The sequence below is a fragment of the Pelophylax lessonae genome (genome assembly GCF_965119305.1).
Source record: "Pelophylax lessonae genome assembly, chromosome: 2".
NCBI classification, from domain to species: Eukaryota; Metazoa; Chordata; class Amphibia; order Anura; family Ranidae; genus Pelophylax; species Pelophylax lessonae.
Genome location: NC_138769.1, coordinates 372,771,597 through 372,792,435, shown reverse-complemented (window position 1 = coordinate 372,792,435; position 20,839 = coordinate 372,771,597). Strand labels below are relative to the sequence as shown.

Here is a 20,839-nt window from a genome sequence, read left to right as displayed (position 1 = left end):
ACTGGACGCTGTGCGGTTTCTTAACCCCCATTCTGTGCGTCTTGTATGCGACTCTCCCTGCCTCATGTGCAGCGGCTTGTTCGCCTGTGCGGGTCCCCCACGCCATTGTGAGGTAAGTGTATCTATGTGGGGACCTGTCTGTCTGGGGGGGTGTCAGTCTGGGACTGTGTAACCTGCCTCTGTTCACACTGTTTGTCTCCCTATCACTCGGCTGCATGCTGTGGGTGGCAAGGGGGGGGGGGGAGCTGTGTGACACTGTGTGTGTCAGCCTTGTCAGTGTGAGAAGCTGTGTGCTGTGGGGCATGTTTTGTGGCATGTTGGGGCACTATACAGCAATCGCTGCGGCGATCTAACATGTTTTTTTATACATGGATGACATGTGTGCATTACTGTACTGTGGAGCGGCGGTTTCGGCGCCAAACAAGGCCATTTTGCCTACACTCGCTCCGGCCGCATGTTCTACATGCATGGCGGCCATTTTCTTGTAGCCTCCCATAGGCTTTCATAGAGCGCCCTGGCCGCATCACTTCCTCTTCTCCAGGAACACCGATCGAGGCAGCAGCAGCGGCGAGGGTCTCCTCAGGTTATATCCTTCTTATCCATTGCCTGTGCCAGTTTTATTGTCCCTGTGGGGGTCTCATTGTGCTTGTGTGTGGTGCGGTGGGCTGCGCTCGCTGCGCTTGTTAAAGGGGCAGTTAACCCTTTATTATCCGGCATTTGTAATAGGGGCAATGGATTCTCAGGAGGGCAAATTTCCTACCGCCTTGGTGGAAAGCCAGGGGACCGCTGTTTCCCCCCCAGGGGGGGATTTAGCCACTATTGTGGCTGGCCTTGCTGCTCAGGTGCAGATGCTGGTGGCTGCTCAATCTGCTAAAAGACCCAGAGTTTCTCTTTCCTCTGATTCTGAGGGTGAAGGTGATGGGGCTGTTATGGCGGGGGCCTCCTTATCGGGGTCCCGCTCCTCCCTGGATCTAGTGGGGTCCGAGGTGGAGGCTGAGGTTGAGGGGGTTGATAATTCTCCCCCTGGCTCGCCTGAAGAGCTTGCAATCATGGATGAATTGATTGCCTCCATAAAACAAACGCTGCGTTTGCAGGATGAAGTGTGTCCCCCCCGCTGCCTTGGCGGCTTATGGGACGCAGAGGAAACGCAGGACGCCGCAGGTTTTTCCCTGCAAGGATGATTTTCAGCGCGCTGTTAAGGAACAATGGCGCAATCTACGCAAACCTTTTGCTGTACCAAGTAGGTTCAAGCTGCGTTATCCTTTCTCGCCTTCCACTGATGAAAGGTGGTGTGTGCCACCCCCAGTGGATCACGCAATTGCGGTTTTGAACAAATCCACTGCGATTCCTCCAGAGGATTCCCCTGTGTTCCGTGATGCCACGGATAGGAGATTGGAGTCTCTTGCCCGTCATAGTTATTCTGTTACGGGTCCTATGCTTAAGGCTCCGTTTGCCTCTCTCATGGCGGCCCAGGCGGTCGCAAGTTGGACGCAGATGCTTAGGCGCGTCTTAGTGGCCGATTCGGCCTCGCCGGCGACCCTGGATATGGTGGATCAAATCTACCAGGGTGTCATGTATCTGTGTGATGCGGACTTGGACCTAGTCCCGTTGACTGCACGTGTGCACAGCGTGGCGGTGTTGTCTCGCCGCCTGGTTTGGTTGAAATGTTGGTCGGTGGACCAATCTTCACGTAAGACCTTAGCCAATCTGCCTTATGATGGGTCTCGCCTTTTTGGGGAGTCCTTGGATGTGTTGATTAAGGGGATCACCGGAGGTAAGAGCACTCTCTTGCCCCATTTCCCCAAGGCTAAGGGGGCTTCTGGGAAGAAGCATGCTAATTTTCGGCCCCCTCAGGGGTCCTTTCGTGCCTTTCGGTCGCACTACAAGGGCAAACCGTTCAAAGGTCAAGGCTCTCAGAAGAAGCCCTGGTCTGGAAAACAGAAGTCCGGTCAATCCGGATCCGCAGCCCATAACAGTGCGGCCTGAAGGGGCGCCCTCACCCAGTTTTGGGGTGGGGGGACGCTTGCTTGGTTTTCTTCAGCCCTGGTTGGCCCGCGTGCGGGACAGATGGGTTCAGGAGATCGTTCGATCTGGTTACAAGATCGAGTTTCTCTCTCGGCCGGAGAGCAGATTTTTTCCCTCAAATCTTCAACTGTCTCCAGAGCGTTTACGGGACCTGCACCTGGCGGTGCGGGACCTGAGGGCTCAGGGAGTGGTAGTTCCGGTGCCTCATCGGGACAGATTTCGGGGGTTTTATTCCAATCTGTTCACCGTGCCCAGAAAGGAGGGCAAGGTTCGTCCAATTCTGGACTTGAAGGCTCTGAACCGCTCTGTGCGGGTTCGCAAGTTCCGCATGGAATCCCTGCGGTCGGTGGTGGCTGCCCTGGTTCCGGGGGAATTCATGGCCTCCATCGATTTGAAGGATGCGTATCTTCACATCCCCATTTTCGAGGTTCACCAGAGGTACCTTCGATTCGCCATTGCGGAGGATCACTACCAGTTCGTGGCGTTGCCTTTTGGTCTCGCCTCGGCTCCGCGGGTCTTCATCAAGGTGCTTGCACCGGTTCTGGCATTATTGAGGGCCCAGGGCATTTCTGTCCTGGGGTATCTGGACGACATTCTGGTTTGGTCTGCGACCAGCCAGGGTCTGGAGAAGGACCTGTCTGTCACGATGCAAACTCTGCAGGAGTTTGGTTGGACAATAAATTTTCCAAAGTCGACACTGAGTCCGTCGGTTCGTCTTCCCTACCTGGGAATGATTCTGGACTCGGTGCAGGCGAAGGTCTTCCTGCCGGAAGACAAACTCAGAACTCTTCAGGAGGAAGTCAGGTCCCTCAGGGACGTTCCGCACTCGTCTCTGCGGACGTGCATGAGATGTCTGGGATTGATGGTCTCGGCCTTCAAGGCGATTCCCTTCGCCCAGTTTCACACGCGGGGTCTCCAAGCGGAGATCCTGTCCATGTGGGACGGGTGACCTCAATCTCTGGATCTTCAAATCTCGTTGAGTCATCGCACCAGAAGAGACCTTCTGTGGTGGCTCCAGTCCCCGATGGTGTCAGGGGGCAAGTCGTTTCGTCCTATCTCGTGGACGGTAATCACTACGGATGCCAGCCTGTCGGGCTGGGGTGGTATTCTGGGCGTTCTGTCCGCCCAGGGGACTTGGTCGGAGGGGGAGTCCTCCCTTCCGATCAACATTCTGGAATTGCGTGCGATAAATCTCTGTCTTCATCGCTGGACGGACCGGCTGCGGGGCTGCCCGGTTCGGGTGCAGACGGACAATGCCACGGCGGTGGCCTACATCAACCACCAAGGGGGCACCAGGAGTGCCCGAGCGGCTCGAGAAGTGGCCGACATTCTGTCTTGGGCCGAGACTCATGTCCCGGCGATAACGGCGGTTCACATTCCAGGGGTGGAGAACTGGCAGGCGGACTATCTGAGTCGCCAGACCCTGGATCAGGGGGAATGGTCTCTCCACCCGACTGTCTTCCAGATGTTGTGCGCGAAGTGGGGTCTTCCAGATGTGGACCTGTTCGCGTCTCGTCTCAACAACAAGGTGAGAAGGTTCGTGGCAAGGACGCGCGACCCTCGGGCAGACGCGTCGGACGCGTTAGTGGCCCCGTGGCATCAGTACAAGCTGATGTGCGCGTTTCCACCGATTCAGTTGCTGTCCAGGTTCCTTCGCAGGTTACACTCGGAACGCAACACGGTGATTCTTGTGGCACCGGACTGGCCTCACCGGTCCTGGTACGCAGACCTCGTGAATCTGGCGGTCGACGCCCCGTGGCGTCTGCCTCTTCGAGACGATCTCCTGTCTCAAGGGCCGATTTACCATCCTGCTTTACAGTCGCTGGCTTTGACGGCCTGGCTGTTGAGACCGAGGTCCTGAAGGAGAAGGGTCTCTCCCCAGAGGTCGTTCATACCTTGATCAACGCGAGGAAGTCTTCCTCGGGGAAGGTTTATTACCGTACTTGGAAGGCCTATTTTGCCTGGTGTGAGTCCAGGGGGTTTTCACCCCGCACGTACTCGGTTTCCCGAGTGCTGTCCTTCCTTCAAACGGGTGTCGATCAGCGTTTGGCGCTGGCTACGATAAAGGGTCAGGTGTCTGCGCTGGCCCTTCTGTTTCAACGTCCGTGGCTTCCAACTCCTTGGTTGGCACTTTTGTTCAGGGAGTGCGGCATCTGGTTCCTCCTAGGAGGGATCCTCTGCCCCCTTGGGACTTGAATCTCGTTCTATCTGTGTTACAACGTGCTCCTTTTGAACAGATCAGGGAGATCTCGTTGTCTATGTTGTCCAAAAAGGTCGCCTTTTTGGTTGCGATCACTTCGGCTCGCAGAGTGTCGGAGCTGGCGGCTTTGTCCTGCAAGTCTCCGTATCTGGTTGTTCATTTGGATAAGGTGGTCTTGCGACCTAATCCTTCTTTTCTTCCGAAGCGAGTTTCGGAATTCCATCTTAATGAGGATATTGTCTTGCCTTCGCTGTGCGCGAAGCCTAAACATCCAAAGGAGGTGAGATTACATTCTTTGGATGTTGTTCGGGCGATAAGGGTTTACCTTAAATCGACTGAGTCTTTTCGAAAGACGGATTCCTTGTTTGTTCTTCCAGAGGGTCCTCGGAAGGGCATGGCGGCGTCGGCCTCTACCATCGCCAAATGGATCAGGCAGACCATTGAACAGGCCTATGCTTTGCAGGGGAAGGTTCCCCCTGTGCCTGTGAAGGCGCACTCTACTAGATCTCTGAGTACGTCTTGGGCCTGTCGTCATGGGGCTTCTGTAGCCCAGGTGTGTAAGGCGGCGACCTGGTCGACCGTGCACACTTTCACAAAGTTCTACAAAGTAGATGTTCAGGCATCGGCGGATGCTTCCTTTGGCCGCAAGGTTCTTAGTGCGGCGATTCCCTAGGGTCCCTTGTTGGGGACCACTGGCTGTTGGGATAGGTTTTTTTTTTTATCCCCTGGTTATTTGTCTTTTCCTGGGTTGTTGCTCCTGTTGAGCACCTGTTTTTTCCTGTTGACCAGCTGGGTTCCTTTCTTTGATGCGGAGACTGCGTTGCCTTTCGGCGCGGATGCGTTTCCCACCCCTCATGTTTGCACTGCTTTGGGACGTCCCCATATGTGACGAATATGAAGAGGCGGCGACTGTCGGAGGACGTAAGAGAAAACGGAATTTTTGTAAAATCTTACCTGTAAAATTCCTTTCTCTGAGTCCTCCGACAGTCGCCGCCCCCGCCCCTCTTTTGGGGTTTGGTTGTATACTCTACTGCTATTCCACTGAAACTGAGATATGGTTGCAGGAAGTAGGAGGGTATTGACTGAGGGGACCACCCCTTGAGGGTGGGATATGTTAAAAGCTTTAATGTTAACATATTCTGTTGCCTAGCTACTCCTTTGGAGCAAAGTCTAATACCCCATATGTGACGAATATGAAGAGGCGGCGACTGTCGGAGGACTCAGAGAAAGGTATTTTACAGGTAAGATTTTCAAAAATTCCGTTTTTTACATTTGTGTTATGTACATGACAGTTTTATGGCAGTCACCTAAAAATACACATCTTGGTTTAGAAAAACATCTAGCCATCAAAAGATCCTCCATATACCTGAAAAAATATATATTCACAGTTTCATGTGATTACACACCAAGGTATATACATGTGCAGTGGTATATTATCTGAACGTATCCTAATATCGAATTAAAGTAACTCTGTTATGAGATGATATTCTGTTTGGGTTTTTACAAAAGCTGAAAAGCCCATATAACTGTGTCCACTATGAAATACAGATCTACTTCATGTTCATATGCACCAAAGGGAAAATAACATATTCTGGTTTCTTATGAAAGTTTACACAAACATGGACAGAAAAAAATGAATTATAAAAGCTTATTAGAAGAAAACGAGCTTCAATTTTGAATGGTGGAATCTGTCCTGTTGACTATGATTTACACCTTGTGCAGAGTCAACCTGGAGTAAAGCTTAGATGGGGTTTATTTAAGAGGGCAGATACCTCCCTTTTCAGCCTTCCCTACTAGGACTCATTCACACAGGTGGCAGCCCTTGTCGCACCTGTGAAAAGTGATCCGGGGCAGATGACTTTTCATAGAGCTGTACAGGAACAGCTACCAGGCATCCAAGAAGCAGGAAGCCATACTGCTACCAGTACTTCCTAAATGCCTGGTTATGTTGACAGCTAAACGGCCTTTGAATGCAAAAACCATGTTGAAACTGCGAACCTACTCCATCTGGCCACTGTTGCATTTTTAGGGGAGAAGCAATAAAACCATAACTCAACTGCCTATTTTTACTGCCACTGAATTAACCCTTAAACAGTTGAGATAAGAGAGACCGGCACTGTGGGTGAAGAGGAGTGAGCTATTTGTTAGCCTGGACCCCTGACTCCAGAGCTCCCTGAAAGACCTGCATATACCAGACTCTCACCTGGCTGGTGCGATATTATTTTACAATCTGAAGCAAAGTACCTTGCTGTGTTCTGAAACTGATATGCGCTGAAAAGAAGCTAATACGTGTTTTGCTTGCTCTTTATAGAACTTTCCTTCAGATTGTTTTCCAGTCTAAACCTGAAAATATAAAAGATCTTACTTCTCCTTATTGCGGAGGAAGACTTGATACAAGTTCTGTGTGTTCTTGGGTGAGATGCATGACTTCATTTCTGCCAGAAAGTCTTGATGTAGTTTTCTTAGATCCTGAAACAGAGATCGTGTATTTACTCACCGTACTGCTGAATATATTTAAAAATTATATCAATTAGTCCAACATGTAATGTCTTCAAATAACATGACCCTTTCTATTTGATTTCAGAATGATTTCTTGAAACCTGAAAAAGCAGTAACAACAAGTTGCAAATATTCCTAAGTAAGCCTCACAGGCCAGACATGTTCCCAATCTGTCAGGTATTGATTTGCCAAAGAAAAGTAAAAGAAAATTCCAACATTGGACTTTGGTAGATTTCAAAGGACCCAAAGGCTTTCATCTGTGTGGGAGCTTCAGCAACACATTTTTTAATGGTAAAGATTGGTACCCGCATGGGAGTAACTTGCAATTCATAATCCTTTACAAAACAAAAAAAGTGATCTGGGTTTCTGGGAGTTCAAAAAATAATAATAATTTTATATATATATATATATATATATATATATATACACACACACACATACATATGCACACACACTGTATAGTAGATTAATATAAACAAAGCAGCATGAAAACTCATCCTAGCATAGTGGTAACATTTCAAGTATGTGTTCCTCTGCTGGGTCCCTCCTTCAACTGTCTCTCTGCAAAGAGTATAGCCATGGCTAAAATTTTTGAGAATGACACAAGTATGAATTGTTACAAAGTCTGCTGCCTCAGTTTTTATGATAGCAATTTGCATATACTCCAGAATGTTAGGAAAAGTGAACAGATGAATTGCAATTAATTGCAAAGTCCCTCTTTGCCATTAAAATGAAATTAACCATAAAACAACATTTCCACTGCATGTGTGAAGAAAGATTCAGGGTGTCCAAGAAAGTCCAGCAAGCACCAGGACCGTCTCGTACAGTTTATTCAGCTGCGGGATCGGGGCACCACCAGTGTAGAGCTTGCTCGGAAATGTCAGCAGGCAGGTGTAAGTGCATCTACATGCACAGTGAGGTGAAAACATTTGGAGGAAAGCCTAGTGTCAAGATGGGCAGCAAAGAAGCCACTTCTCTCCTGGGAAAACAACAGGGATAGACTGATATTCTGCAAAAGGTACAGGGATTGGACTGCTGAGGACTGGGCTAAAGTCATTTTTTCCAATGAATCCCCTTTCTGATTGTTTGGGGTATCCCGAAAAAACCTAGTCCCGAGAAGAAAAGGTGAGTGATACCACCAGTCATGTGTCATGCCAACAGTAAAGCATCCTGAGACCATTCATGTGTGGGGTTGCTTCTCAGCCAAGGGAGTGGGTTTACTGAAATTTTGCATAAGAACACAGCCATGAATAAAGAATGGTACAAAAACATCCTCCGAGAACAACTTCTCCCAATATCCAAAAACAGTTTGTTGAGAAACAATGCCTTTTCCAGCATGATAGAGCACCTTGCCATAAGGCAAACGCATAACTAAGTGACTTGGGGAACAAAACATGGCAATTTTGGGTCTATAGCCAGGAAACTCCCCAGACCTTAATCCTATTGAAAACTTCTGGTCAATCCCCTAGAGGCAGGTTGACAAAAAAACACCCACAAATTGTGACAAACTCCAAGCTATAGTTATGCAAGAATGGGCTGCTCTCAGTCAAGATGTGGCCAGAAGTCGACTTACAGCATGCCGGTGCGAAATGCAGAGGTCTTAAAAAAAAAAAAGAAGGGTCAACACTGCAAATATTGACTTTTTGCATAAACTTCATGCCATTTTCAATAAAAGCCTTTGACACTTATGAAATGCTTGTCATTTTACTTCAGTATACCATAGTAACATCTGACAAAAAAATCTAAAAACACTGAAGCAGCAGACTGTGAAAATTAATATTTGTGTCATTCTGAAAACTTTTGGCCACGGCTGTATGCGCAGCACACGGGTGATGTCCGAGCTACATTTACAAGCTAATAATTGAGTCTGCAAAGGTATTTGGTGCACACCAAGCGCATTTTATCCTTTGGGGCTATTGAAAAATATATTTGAAAAAAAGTTTTTGTTCCCTGATCTCAGCTTTAAAAAAAAAAAAAAAAAGAGTCCTGAAATTTGTGGGTTTTGTGTGATGTAATGGTAGATGAGTGCTCCATTTTTCAATGTATATGTGAGATTCCAAAAGTGTAGCTTTTCTTTAATCAGATTTTTATTGAATGTTTAAATTCAGGCAATAAACCAACATTAATATGTAGAATAGTAAAGAGATACCAACAAATATAAAACGTTATCTTAAATAATGCCGTGAAAAAAAGGACAGCAGTTAGAATGTGTCAACGCATTACAGTGAGTACCCTTTTCTGGAACATTGCTGTTCACTCATGTTGTGATTACTTTACGAACACTGATAAAACTACAAACTAATTGCATGCAAAATGTATAATGATTTAGTGGGTAAAAATGTATTTTAATGGCATTATGAGATGTGTGTGTGTGTGTTTGTGTTTCGAGCGTCCCTACTTTTATTTTTATTTTTTCAAGATCCTGCTGTTGGAGCAAATTTGAGGTACCATATCCCATTTTTTTGCTGTAATAATTTAGCGGTGGGTATAGAGCCCACTTAAGGTGGAAAACATAATTTAAAGGATCATTTGCATTTGTGCTATGTTAAGATTACCCAAAACGACAAAAATATATACATTTCAAGCTCAGCATATAGTCACCTCTATGTTGATGAAGATACTGTTTTTTTTACTTTCACTTAGGAATGTCTGAAGGGGCTTCATAAAGAACTGAAAAAAAGAAGAGAGAGTCTAGTTTCACTTTTACAACAAGACATTAGCTATTTTACTAAGAAAAGACTTGAGAAATGGAGTTGACAAAACTTAGTAGAGAAAAATAGGAATAGTAAGGATAAGTTACAGGCAACAAGGGTCAAGAACTCGATGGGGAGAGGAAACGGTGACTAGGTAGAGAGAAAAATATAAGTGAATGAGAAAAAGCCATTTATGAATCTTTGTATTTTTTTTTTTTTTTTTATTAGCAACGTACTTCATCTACTACTGTATATGCTGTTACCTGACAGATGGATCCAAGTGTGTCTGAGTATTTTTCCTCTGTCTGATACAGTTCCTGGAGGCAGCATCTTTTCATATCTTCTGTAGTCATTTTCTAGTAAGAATCAGAAATCAGAGTCTCCCGACCATAGTTTCTTACAATCTCTATACACCTAGTCAGTATCTTTTATACCTTATACCATCTATATAAAATCCATAGATCTATGCTTACCCCATCTCTTTTTGGAGGAGGTTGGTCATCATTCATGAGAACCTCATAGATTTCATTGCCTTCTTCTTCATCCATATCAACACAGTCATAGAGATCTTCATCTTCCTCTCCGGTGTCACTGTTTAGGATGATAGCATGAGATTGCTAATATGTTTTAACAGATTTAGTATTAAAAAAGAAAGAAAAAAGATATAGACACCTGTATATGTTCCCATTTCACTCATTGTAGCAAGCAGAAAAAAAGCCGCTCAGGTGAGGCAAGACACTCCGATGCCGGTCGGATCCGTAATCCAGAAGTCAGGTATTCAAAGAGAAAAATTGACCGCACTCTGGAGTAGATGAACTGGAGGTGTTTATTCCCATAAACTTAAATACACAGGTGCATCACACAGACATGGGACAGGTTGACGTGTTTCACGATTCTACCGATTCGGTAGAATCGTGAAACGCGTCAACCTGTCCCATGTCTGTGTGATGCACCTGTGTATTTAAGTTTATGGGAATAAACACCTCCAGCTCATCTACTCCAGAGTGTGGTCAATTTTTCTCTTTGAATACCCATTTCACTCCTACCTTTGGCCTAAAATGTTTCATAATATTGAAACATTATCATTCAATGCTATTTGTTAAATGAGTTGCAGGGTAATCTTTCAACTGCCTAAAGCGGTAGTAAAGACCGTTTTTTTTATTTATACCTTCAGGTATGCCTATAATAAGGCTTACCTTTAGGTACAGTAAATATCTCCAAACGTCCATTAAGAGAGCTGTGCCACAGCCGTGACTCCCATGCGCATGCACGGGAGCGATGTTATCGCAGCTCAGCCATTCAAATGGCTGGAGCGTGCAAACCCAGAAGTTAGACTGGATGAAGATAGAAGCCCTACCAGTGGCGACAGCGTGCCACTGGAGGGTTTCGTTTTATGGTAAGTCTTTCATAATATGTTATTATGTGAGGTATTATGTTCTTAGCCTTCAGGGGGAGGATTTTATTTTTCTGTTTTTTTTGTGGTTCACTGTAATATATGATAAGGCTTACTTACTCGATCTGATCCGAAAGACCACTGTAAATGTCATCATCATTCTCTAGATCTTCCGTAGGAAATGGTCTGCCAAGAAAAATAAAAGGATATATTATAAGTAAATAATAATAAATTGAAAAAGCAGTTCCAGCACAGAAAGCAAGACATCAAACCTGAGATACATACATAAACCCTTTACTCTGAGCAATCTGAGACCAGGATAACATAGACAGAGTGTTGATAACCTGCAATGGAATAACAATGGAGTGAGTATTTCATCTATAAGTACAGTAGAATTGTTAAAAACAGCATATATTTTTACTTTCCTACAAGCAATAGCCTAGTGATATTGGTAATTTAAAGACAACCAGCATCTAAATGTGTCTACAACACTAGATGGTGACCAACCTTGGACACAAAATACTGCTGCACAATTATTGCAGAATTATTTTTGTGCAAATATACATGTCCACATGGGTGAACACATATTTTTACTAATGACAAAGGGAGCAGCAAGCTCTCACACTGGCTTCTTTTGGGGTAAAATAATACCAGTTGGTTACAGAACAGCCACCTGACCAATAAATCTCACTACTGAAAAGGTATTGCCCAGGAGACATTAGGCTTATAGCATGGCCGGGACAAGGAGTGGACAGAAGGGGCGGCTGCCCTGGGTGCTGTGGTATCATGTGAGGTGGGGGGGGGGGGGAGTACCATGAGGATATTAGGGGGGGGTTTGGAGGGTGGCAGGGGATAAGAAGTGTTCTAGGAGAGGAAATTATGAGTGTGTACTAGAAATGCTAATTTGGGGAAATGTATAGGGGAGGGGGATGGGGGAGGATTATTTGTGCCAGGAGGGGGGATTTATCTCACCTTCCTTGACAAAGACCTGGGGAACAGCTGTTTCAGAATTACAAAAGTAAAAATTATTTTTCTTTTTTACTTTGGATGTTGATAATACAGTGATATGGTAATGCTGCCATGGTCCTTTTGATGAATTGAATGTGTGAATTATAAATGATCCTTTTTTAAACAATGTACACATTTTTTTATATTATATTTATTATTAGAATTATTACTGACTTACCAGCAATGAATACCTGCATATCTCATAGCACTAGGATTTTAGTCATAACCATGGGTTATATTCTGCTATCAGCAGGATGCAGGGGCATCCCCCATTAAACCCCTTCCACTTCCAACTATCCTCAGTTTCTTTTTTGTGTATCCTTAGCTGATGTAAGTCTTCTCTCTCCTGACCTCTTTTATGTAGTAACTTATTTTATCAAGCTTTCTGATTGCACTATTACATCTGTGCCATCCTTCTGCAGCTTCTGGATCAGCTAACTCCTCAGCTGAGCCTTTGGAGACTGTACCCAGATCCTGCCTGCAGCAGATACAGGGCCAGCATGTATTTTCGTTTTGGCACTGGATCAAGCATAAGTACCTACCTTCACTCATGGTGCCATTGTTGAGCTAGCCACAGAGTGCTATACACGTTCAGGGTTGTGGTCTGACCGCAGCAGGGCCTTGCTCCTGAAAAACCCCCTCAGGGGTATGCTCTTTGTGGAGAGCAAAGCCATAATGGGGCTATTCCATATACAGTACATCCTGCCTATATTAAGAATACATCTACCATGATAAGTTACAGGGCTGGTGCCTTTATCTGACCCAGTGTAATGGCCCTCTGATGCCATATGGCAGCCATGGTGTTGCAACCATGGAGTGGGAGCCCTGACCTTTTCAAATTGGCACCATTTTTTCAGACCTTATAGTGAAAGTCTGTCACACAGCCACTACTTTGTTTGCCTTGCCTTGAATTCAGTGGCTTTACTGCGTATGGACACACCATTTTGCTTCCTCTTGGTGAGCTCTCTGGGTTGGTATCTAATCTCTTGGCTCCTGTTTTACAGTACACCAATTCTTGGACACTTCCTAGCTTCAGTAGCCTACAGTGCCTGACCCAAGAGGCTTCACTCTTCCCTCTCAGCAGCAGTAAAGGTTGTTAGAACACCTCGGTTGGACATTTGTCATCGCACATGACAGATCATAAGCGCAGGGGCAAGGGGTTAGTTGGACCCAGCACAAAGCCCTGGAGGGAAATGGTTGATAATCTCTCTCAAAAGGCCCCTAGTACCATCTGTTATTACAATTGCACCCAGTCTGATTCCCTGCCTTCCTCGGGCCCTTTAGTCACACACAGTGCCATCTTAAGAGCCTTATAGGCCCCTGGGCAATGCAGTGCACCGGGGCCCCCTGCCTACACAATCACCCACGAGAATATACTACAAGAGAGTACAACTAGGCTGGAGTATATACCTTACTATATACATATTAAAGTGAACACTATTGTAAGATTCCGGGACCTCCGGTACCCTTAATCACCACTTTTCTCTGTAATGCGTCCCACCTTTCTCCTCAGGTGGTACGCATATACCTTTAAGAACGATGATGTCACTGCTGAGCGCCGCAGAGCGGCTATTTCAACCGCCGGCGGTCTCACTCACATTGTTCGTTCAAACTTCCTTGTTATCCACATGCTTTCAAGCCTGTCTCTCGATCGGAACCTCCAGCTATTCCTTTTACCTGGAGCAGACCGGAACCTCGCTACTGATCCCTGTATCTCGCTACCGGATCATTCCTTATCTACTGGACCTCTCTAAACTACTAACATTAAAAGTGATAAGTACCCCGCAGGGGAACCTTCCATAACCTTATTGCACTATCTACCTATGCACATTAAGGACTGTTACTACCTATCCATACTATCCTATCATCTGCACTGTTAAATAGATTGCTAGCTCTTGAGCCTACTACCATCTATCATCTGCACTGCTGCATAGATTGCTAGCTCCCCTGTCTACTACTATCTATCCTTGCACTGGGTTAGTCTATCCTGTATTTGTCATCTGCTGTCCTCACCACCTATTAGCATACTCGATACTAACCTATCTGCATTCCTAATACCATCTTGAACTCTCCTATACAAACCTATCTGCATTCCTAAATACCATCTTGAACTCTCCCATACAAACCTATCAAGTGATTACCATCCTTGTCACTGTTCACACCTGTCCCTTCAGCACATCACCTTCATACTATCATATACATCCTATCACTCCAGGAACATCTCATGGAGTGTGTATATATCTGTATGTTGAAGCTGACAGGCCCACGGTGATGAGTCCTGGAGAGTTGGATCTGGTATTCAACACATCTCTACATGACTACTGAGTGGAGATTTTGCAGCTGCAAATCCAGCCTATACTAAAAACGCAGGAGTGTTACAGATTGAACGAACCTTAAAAATGGATTCAGCAGAATTACCCACTCAAGTGACACAATTAACACAACAAGTAAAAGCGTTAATACTTGCTCTGACTGACGTACAAGAAAAGAATCAGACTCTGACACAGCAGGTAACCCAGCTCTCACGGCTTACTGCTGTTCAGCCTCCTGAACCTAAAATAAACCCTCCTCTAGTGTTTACAGGCGATCGGAAAAAATTTAGTGAATTCAAAAACGCATGTCAATTGCTTTTTTTGTTAAAACCTCGTACATACCCCACTGATCAAATAAAAGTCTGTACCGTTATTTCATACTTGACGGGTGATCCACGGGCCTGGGCAGACTCTCTCTTTGAGAATAATGATCAGATTCTCAACACCTATTCCTTATTCCTAGCGGAACTCGCTAGTTTATACGATGACCCCAATAGGCAGAGTACTGCTGATATTCAGTTGAGGGCCTTAAAACAAGGAAGGAGACCTGTAGAAGACTTTGTATCTGAGTTCAAAAGATGGACCCTTGATTCAGGGTGGAATGACACATCTTTGCGAACTCAATTCAGACTCGGGTTATCGGAAGCTGTTAAAGACGAGCTCGCCCGAGCGGATTTACCTGGCACCTTGGAGGCCTTGATACAACTTAGTATCAACATCGACAGACGACTGCGAGAAAGAAGGGCTGAAAAGATGGGAATGCCATTGTCTAGTCCTTCTCAGATTTCGGCCGTTGACCCTACTCCCATGGATGTAGGAACCATACGCCCACCTTTAACGACTACTGAACGAGCTAGAAGAACATCCAGAAATCTCTGCATGTACTGCGCATCCTCGGATCATTTGATAAGCACCTGTCCCCTTGTCCGCAAAAAAGAGGGTGAGTGTTCACATGTCTTGCTGGGAGGATTAACGACTTCCTTTTCTAACCCTTATCTTTTTGTTCATTTAATATTACAGTGGGACCAAACTAGGATCACCACTAAGGCTATGGTCGACACTGGATCTTGTGGAAACTATATTGATACACGCTTTGCTACCTTAAATAAAATACCTATTATTTCAAAATCTAAGCCTGTTTCTGTTAGTTTCATTAATGGTATTCCACTGTCTTCTGGTCCAATCACCAACCAGACACAGGCACTCCTTGCCACTACCAACGAATCACATGTGGAGACCATCACCTTTGACATACTATCTTTACCCCATTTTCCTATTATTTTGGGACTTCCCTGGTTACACACACACCAACCAATCATAGATTGGAAAAAACGGACTTTGGTTTTCCCTTCTCACTATTGTGAGAATACGTGTAACCTCCTATCTTATGGGAAGATTCTGTCTGTGGTGTCAGATGAAATTGCACCACTATGCTATCAGGATCTGTCCGAAGTGTTCCTTGAGAAAAATGCTCAAGTGTTGCCTCCCTATAGGGATTACGATTGCACTATCGATCTACTCCCTAACAGCAAATTGCCTTTCGGTCATGTTTATCCCCCTTCACAGGATGAACTTTCTCATCTCAAGGAATACTCGGATGAGAATTTGACAAAAGGGTTCATTAGACCCTCTACTTCTTCCACTGCTGCAGGACTTTCCTTTGTCCGCAATAAAGATTCCAGTCTCAGGCCTACTATCGATTATAGGCAATTAAACACGCCTGCAGACAAAAATAAAAAAGCGGATGCGCTATTACGATTAATCGAAGATAACTGCGCCGAAATTCCTTCCATTCCCATAATACCCTATGAACGCATTATTGGTGTTGTCCGTTCCTTGAAGGAAGAGATTTTGCACAGTATAAGAATGGATTCACCTCCACCACAACTAAGTACTGATGCAGAAGGCTTCCTCTATTACAATGACAAACTCTACATACCCCCTACTATGCGCACCAAGATCTTGGAGTTATCGCATGATGTGCCCATGGCAGGACATATGGGTATAACGAAAACCTTTAATTTGCTCACCAGGCAGTTTTGGTGGCCTGATATGAAGACGTCTGTACAAAAATTAGTTTCTTCATGTGACATCTGTGCAAGGTCCAAAATTGACACTACAAAACCATCTGGACTACTTTGTAGTCTACCAATACCCCAGGTTCCATGGGAAGTTGTGTCCTTAGATTTCATAGTAGAACTACCACCCTCTAAAGGATTTAATACCATCCTAGTGTCAGTGGACCACTTGACAAAGATGGTACATTTCATTGCTATCTGTAGACTACCTTCATCTAAACAAACAGCAGAACTACTGATGAAACATGTGTTTAAGTTGCATGGAATTCCAAAAACTCTTTTGTCCGACCGTGGTTCACAATTCATCTCTAAATTTTGGCAAGCACTTTGTCAAATTTTACGCATTGAGCGAAAGCTCACTTCTCCCTACCATCCTCAGACCAACGGACAGACTGAAAGAGTCAACCAATGCATTGAGCAATATCTACGTTGGTACACATCATACTTGCAGGATGATTGGGTGGATCTCCTTCCTCTAGCAGAATTTGCTTACAACAACGCAACCCACAGTACTATGAAGCAAAGTCCGTTCTACTTGAACTATGGGTTTCATCCCACTCTTCTTCCACCACGCATCTTGCCATCGAGTAACCCAGTAGCCTCGGATTACCTTACCCAAATAAAAGACTCTTTGGGTTTACTCAATACCACTATATCACACGCTCACAGTCAACAAAAAAAGTACTACGACCTTCGTAGAAGACCTTCTCCTCAGTATGCTATTGGGGACCTTGTTTGGCTATCGACAAAGAACTTAAGATTAAAAATCCCTAGCAAGAAGCTTGGACCTTTATTTTTGGGACCCTTCCCAATTAAAAAACTTATCGGAAAAGCTGCAGTACAGCTCACCCTACCAGCAGATCTCAAGATCCATCCCATCTTCCATGTGTCGCTACTGAAGCCCCATGTTCCTAACCAAGGAATAAGGCCTACCATCTTGCCTCCACCTCCAATACAAGTTGAAGGCGGAGAAGAGTATGAGATCAAGGAAATTTTGGATTCTCGCATCCATAGAGGAAGACTCCAGTATCTCATAAGATGGAAGAACTATGGACCCCAAGACGACACCTGGCTAGATACCTCTGATATTCATGCGCCTAGACTTATACGGAACTTTCACTCGAAACACCCAGAGAAACCTGTCCTATAGGCCTTCCGGAGCCGGCCTTAAGGGGGGGGTACTGTAAGATTCCGGTACCTCCGGTACCCTTAATCACCACTTTTCTCTGTAATGTGTCCCACCTTTCTCCTCAGGTGGTACGCATATACCTTTAAGAACGATGATGTCACTTCTGAGCGCCGCAGAGCGGCTATTTCAACCGCCGGCGGTCTCACTCACATTGTTCGTTCAAACTTCCTTGTTATCCACATGCTTTCAAGCCTGTCTCTCGATCGGAACCTCCAGCTATTCCCTTTACCTGGAGCAGACCGGAACCTCGCTACTGATCCCTGTATCTCGCTACCGGATCATTCCTTATCTACTGGACCTCTCTAAACAACTAACATTACAAGTGATAAGTACCCCGCAGGGGAACCTTCCATAACCTTATTGCACTATCTACCTATGCACATTAAGGACTGTTACTACCTATCCATACTATCCTATCATCTGCACTGTTACATAGATTGCTAGCTCTTGAGCCTACTACCATCTATCATCTGCACTGCTGCATAGATTGCTAGCTCTCCTGTCTACTACTATCTAGTCTTGCACTGGGTTAGTCTATCCTGTATTTGTCATCTGCTGTCCTCACTACCTATTAGCATACTCGATACTAACCTATCTGCATTCCTAATACCATCTTGAACTCTCCTATACAAACCTATCTGCATTCCTAAATACCATCTTGAACTCTCCTGTACAAACCTATCAAGTGATTACCATCCTTGTCACTGTTCACACCTGTCCCTTCAGCACATCACCTTCATACTATCATATACATCCTATCACTCCAGGAACATCTCATTGAGTGTGTATATATATATCTGTATGTTGAAGCTGACAGGCCCACGGTGATAAGTCCTGGAGAGTTGGATCTGGTATTCAACACATCTCTACATGACTACTGAGTGGAGATTTTGCAGCTGCAAATCCAGCCTATACTAAAAACGCAGGAGCGTTACAACTATATACTACAAGAGACTCTTGTAGCATATAGTGTTCCCTGTAATATGTATATAGTAAGGTATATACTCCAGGTAGTTGTACTCTCTTGTAGCATATAGTGTTCCCTGTAATATGTATATAGTAAGGTATATACTCCAGCCTAGTTGTACTCTCTTGTACTATATATTGGTCCCTGTAATATGTATATAGACTATATACTACAAGAGAGTACAACTACTACCTGGAGGATATATACCTTACTATATACATATTACAGGGACCAATATATAGTAAGGTATATCCTCCAGGTAGTTGTCTCTTGTGTCAATGGAGAGAGAGTGACAAAAACAAAGAAAATCAAGCAGCCTGGGTGGAAGAGGGGGTAAGGAGGAGGGGGGCAGGAGGGGGAGGAGGAGGGGGCAATGAGGAGGGGGGGAGGAGAAGGTGGAGGACCGAGGAGGGGATGCCATCATACATTTGAGGAGTTTAAGGACAAGTCTATACACACACAGTACATACACAGTCAAATAAACTCAATAGGTTTTTGTGTGTTCACTTACCTTCAGGCACAGCACCAGGGCTCTGCTCCCAACGGCTCTCTCTCTCTCTGTCTCCACTCTCCAGGGAGGCACAACAAGCCCTGCCTCAGCGGTGTCTCCTATCCAGGCTGTCAGTGTCACTGTCTGACATGACACACCACTTCAGGACAGCAGGTATGCTGGCTCAGGCTGTCCGTGTAACTTGCAGCATGGATGATCGTGGGAGGGACCAGGCAGGCACCACAGAGTCTGGGAGAGACAGACAGGTCACAAACTGTGACCTGTCTGTCAGTGTATCTGATCATAGAGGTGTGGGCTGCCTCTTTCACTGGAAGGAGAGGAGGAGAGAGAGAGAGAGAGGGAGTGACTTTCAGGAGGAGAGAGAGAGTGACTCACTACTGTCAGTCAGGACAGATGAGTCGGGCAGTGTGGCGCCTCCACACTCAGTACAGGCTGTACAGTAAAGGAGGCGGCGGCGAGAGGTGACGAGAAGCGGCCCTGGCTACACTATAATCTAGTAATCTGGATTCTGGCCTGTTGGGGGACAGTAATTGCCACCATGTGTGTGGGGCCCCTTGGCAAGTGGGGCCCCCGGGCAACCGCCGGGTATGCCCATTGGAAAAGACGGCCCTGGTCACACAACCTTCTTCCTACCTATCTAGAAAGCAGATTTCTGCCTCCATGTTTGGTGGTATGGGAGGTCATAAATCACAGGGGGTCACAAACGAGCCCCTTCAGTCTCCTCTCCTGTGTGGATCTCTGACTTTGCCCTAGCAGATGATGCTCTGCCTAAAGAGGAGATAAAATAGGAAGATGCCCTAATTCTGAAGAATCGGATCACAATAAAATGCTTGATCTGAGATCTAATCAAACCTTAAAGTATAACTAAAGACAAACCTATTTTCAGTTTTGGATAGAGTGGAGAGGGATTAGAACACCTGTAATGTTTTTATTGCTGTCTGTGCCCCATAGGGGTGATTCACTGTTCCTTTTTTTATTTTCTGTTTACCAATATAATTAAAAGGGAAAGTAAAAGAAAATCCCAAATATTGGGTTGTCCCCAGAACAGTAAATGAGGGGAAATCTTCCAATGAGGGCACTAGTTCTGGTGACCTGGGGGCCCTAAGAGATTCCCTGAATAAGCAAGGATTTCCTCTTACTTCCTGTTTTGGCTACGGGACAGGAAGTGAAGGTAAATCTCCCCAATGGAACAAAGATGGAAAAATAAACCTTACCGGGGTTATAATCCTTCCTTGCTTTATGCAAAAAAAAAATAATAATTTTGCCTATAGTTCTACTTTCTGGAGACTTTTTGAGCAATAGTATCCTTAATTGGTTCCTTAAACTTGCGTTAACCTTCTAAGACCCTCCCAGCCCTCCCAGAGTCTGTCGTGTACAGTGACAGCTCTCACTCTGAAAAACTCTTTGCTCCTCCTAAGCGTTTTGCTCAGCACTATCATATTGAGGAGGGTTTCCTACAGAAATAGATAGTCCTTGATATTGAACCAGCCATTTTTTGTCTTAATAAGTTACTAACAGTCCAGGTAGAGGATAATCCTGGGTTTATGGACGCAGTGGACAAAAGGATCAGGATGCTTACTTACACAATCCAAAATTTCCTGCTAACTAATGTTTTCTGCATTATGATGTGGGTGCTCAGCACTACCAGTTTGTCCCTTCTCTTTGGCCTGCCCTGGTCTTTGATCTGCTCCATTCTCAGGGGATACATGTTGTTGGATACCTGGAAAACCTCCTGTTAAAGAACCAGTACTCCCTAACCCTGCAAGACAATGCCCAGCAAGCAGGGAAGACTCTGCAGAGATTTGGTTGGATCCTCAACCCTCAGAAGTTGTCACTAGAACCGACTTAAAAATTAGACTACCTCGGCCTGACTTTAGACACAGTGCTATCTAGGATCTTTCCCTCTGGGTTAAACTTACTGTCCACTTATGTGCTTGGGCTCCCTCTGGTCCCAGGTTTGACTC

At 45.3% G+C, this 20,839-nt stretch overlaps 1 protein-coding gene across 1 annotated transcript in view; it reads right to left on the bottom strand.

Annotated features, from left to right (window-relative positions):
- VAV1 (vav guanine nucleotide exchange factor 1) overlaps window positions 1-20,839 on the bottom strand; it is a 169,256-nt gene that overhangs the window by 52,965 nt on the left and 95,452 nt on the right. The window contains exons 3-8 of the mRNA XM_082247737.1: window positions 11,096-11,154; window positions 10,931-10,996; window positions 9,891-10,008; window positions 9,681-9,773; window positions 9,326-9,394; window positions 6,591-6,694 (exon numbers count right to left, since the gene is read on the bottom strand). Coding sequence (XP_082103863.1) covers window positions 6,591-6,694; window positions 9,326-9,394; window positions 9,681-9,773; window positions 9,891-10,008; window positions 10,931-10,996; window positions 11,096-11,154 — 509 coding nt within the window. The remainder of the gene's footprint in view (window positions 1-6,590; window positions 6,695-9,325; window positions 9,395-9,680; window positions 9,774-9,890; window positions 10,009-10,930; window positions 10,997-11,095; window positions 11,155-20,839) is intronic.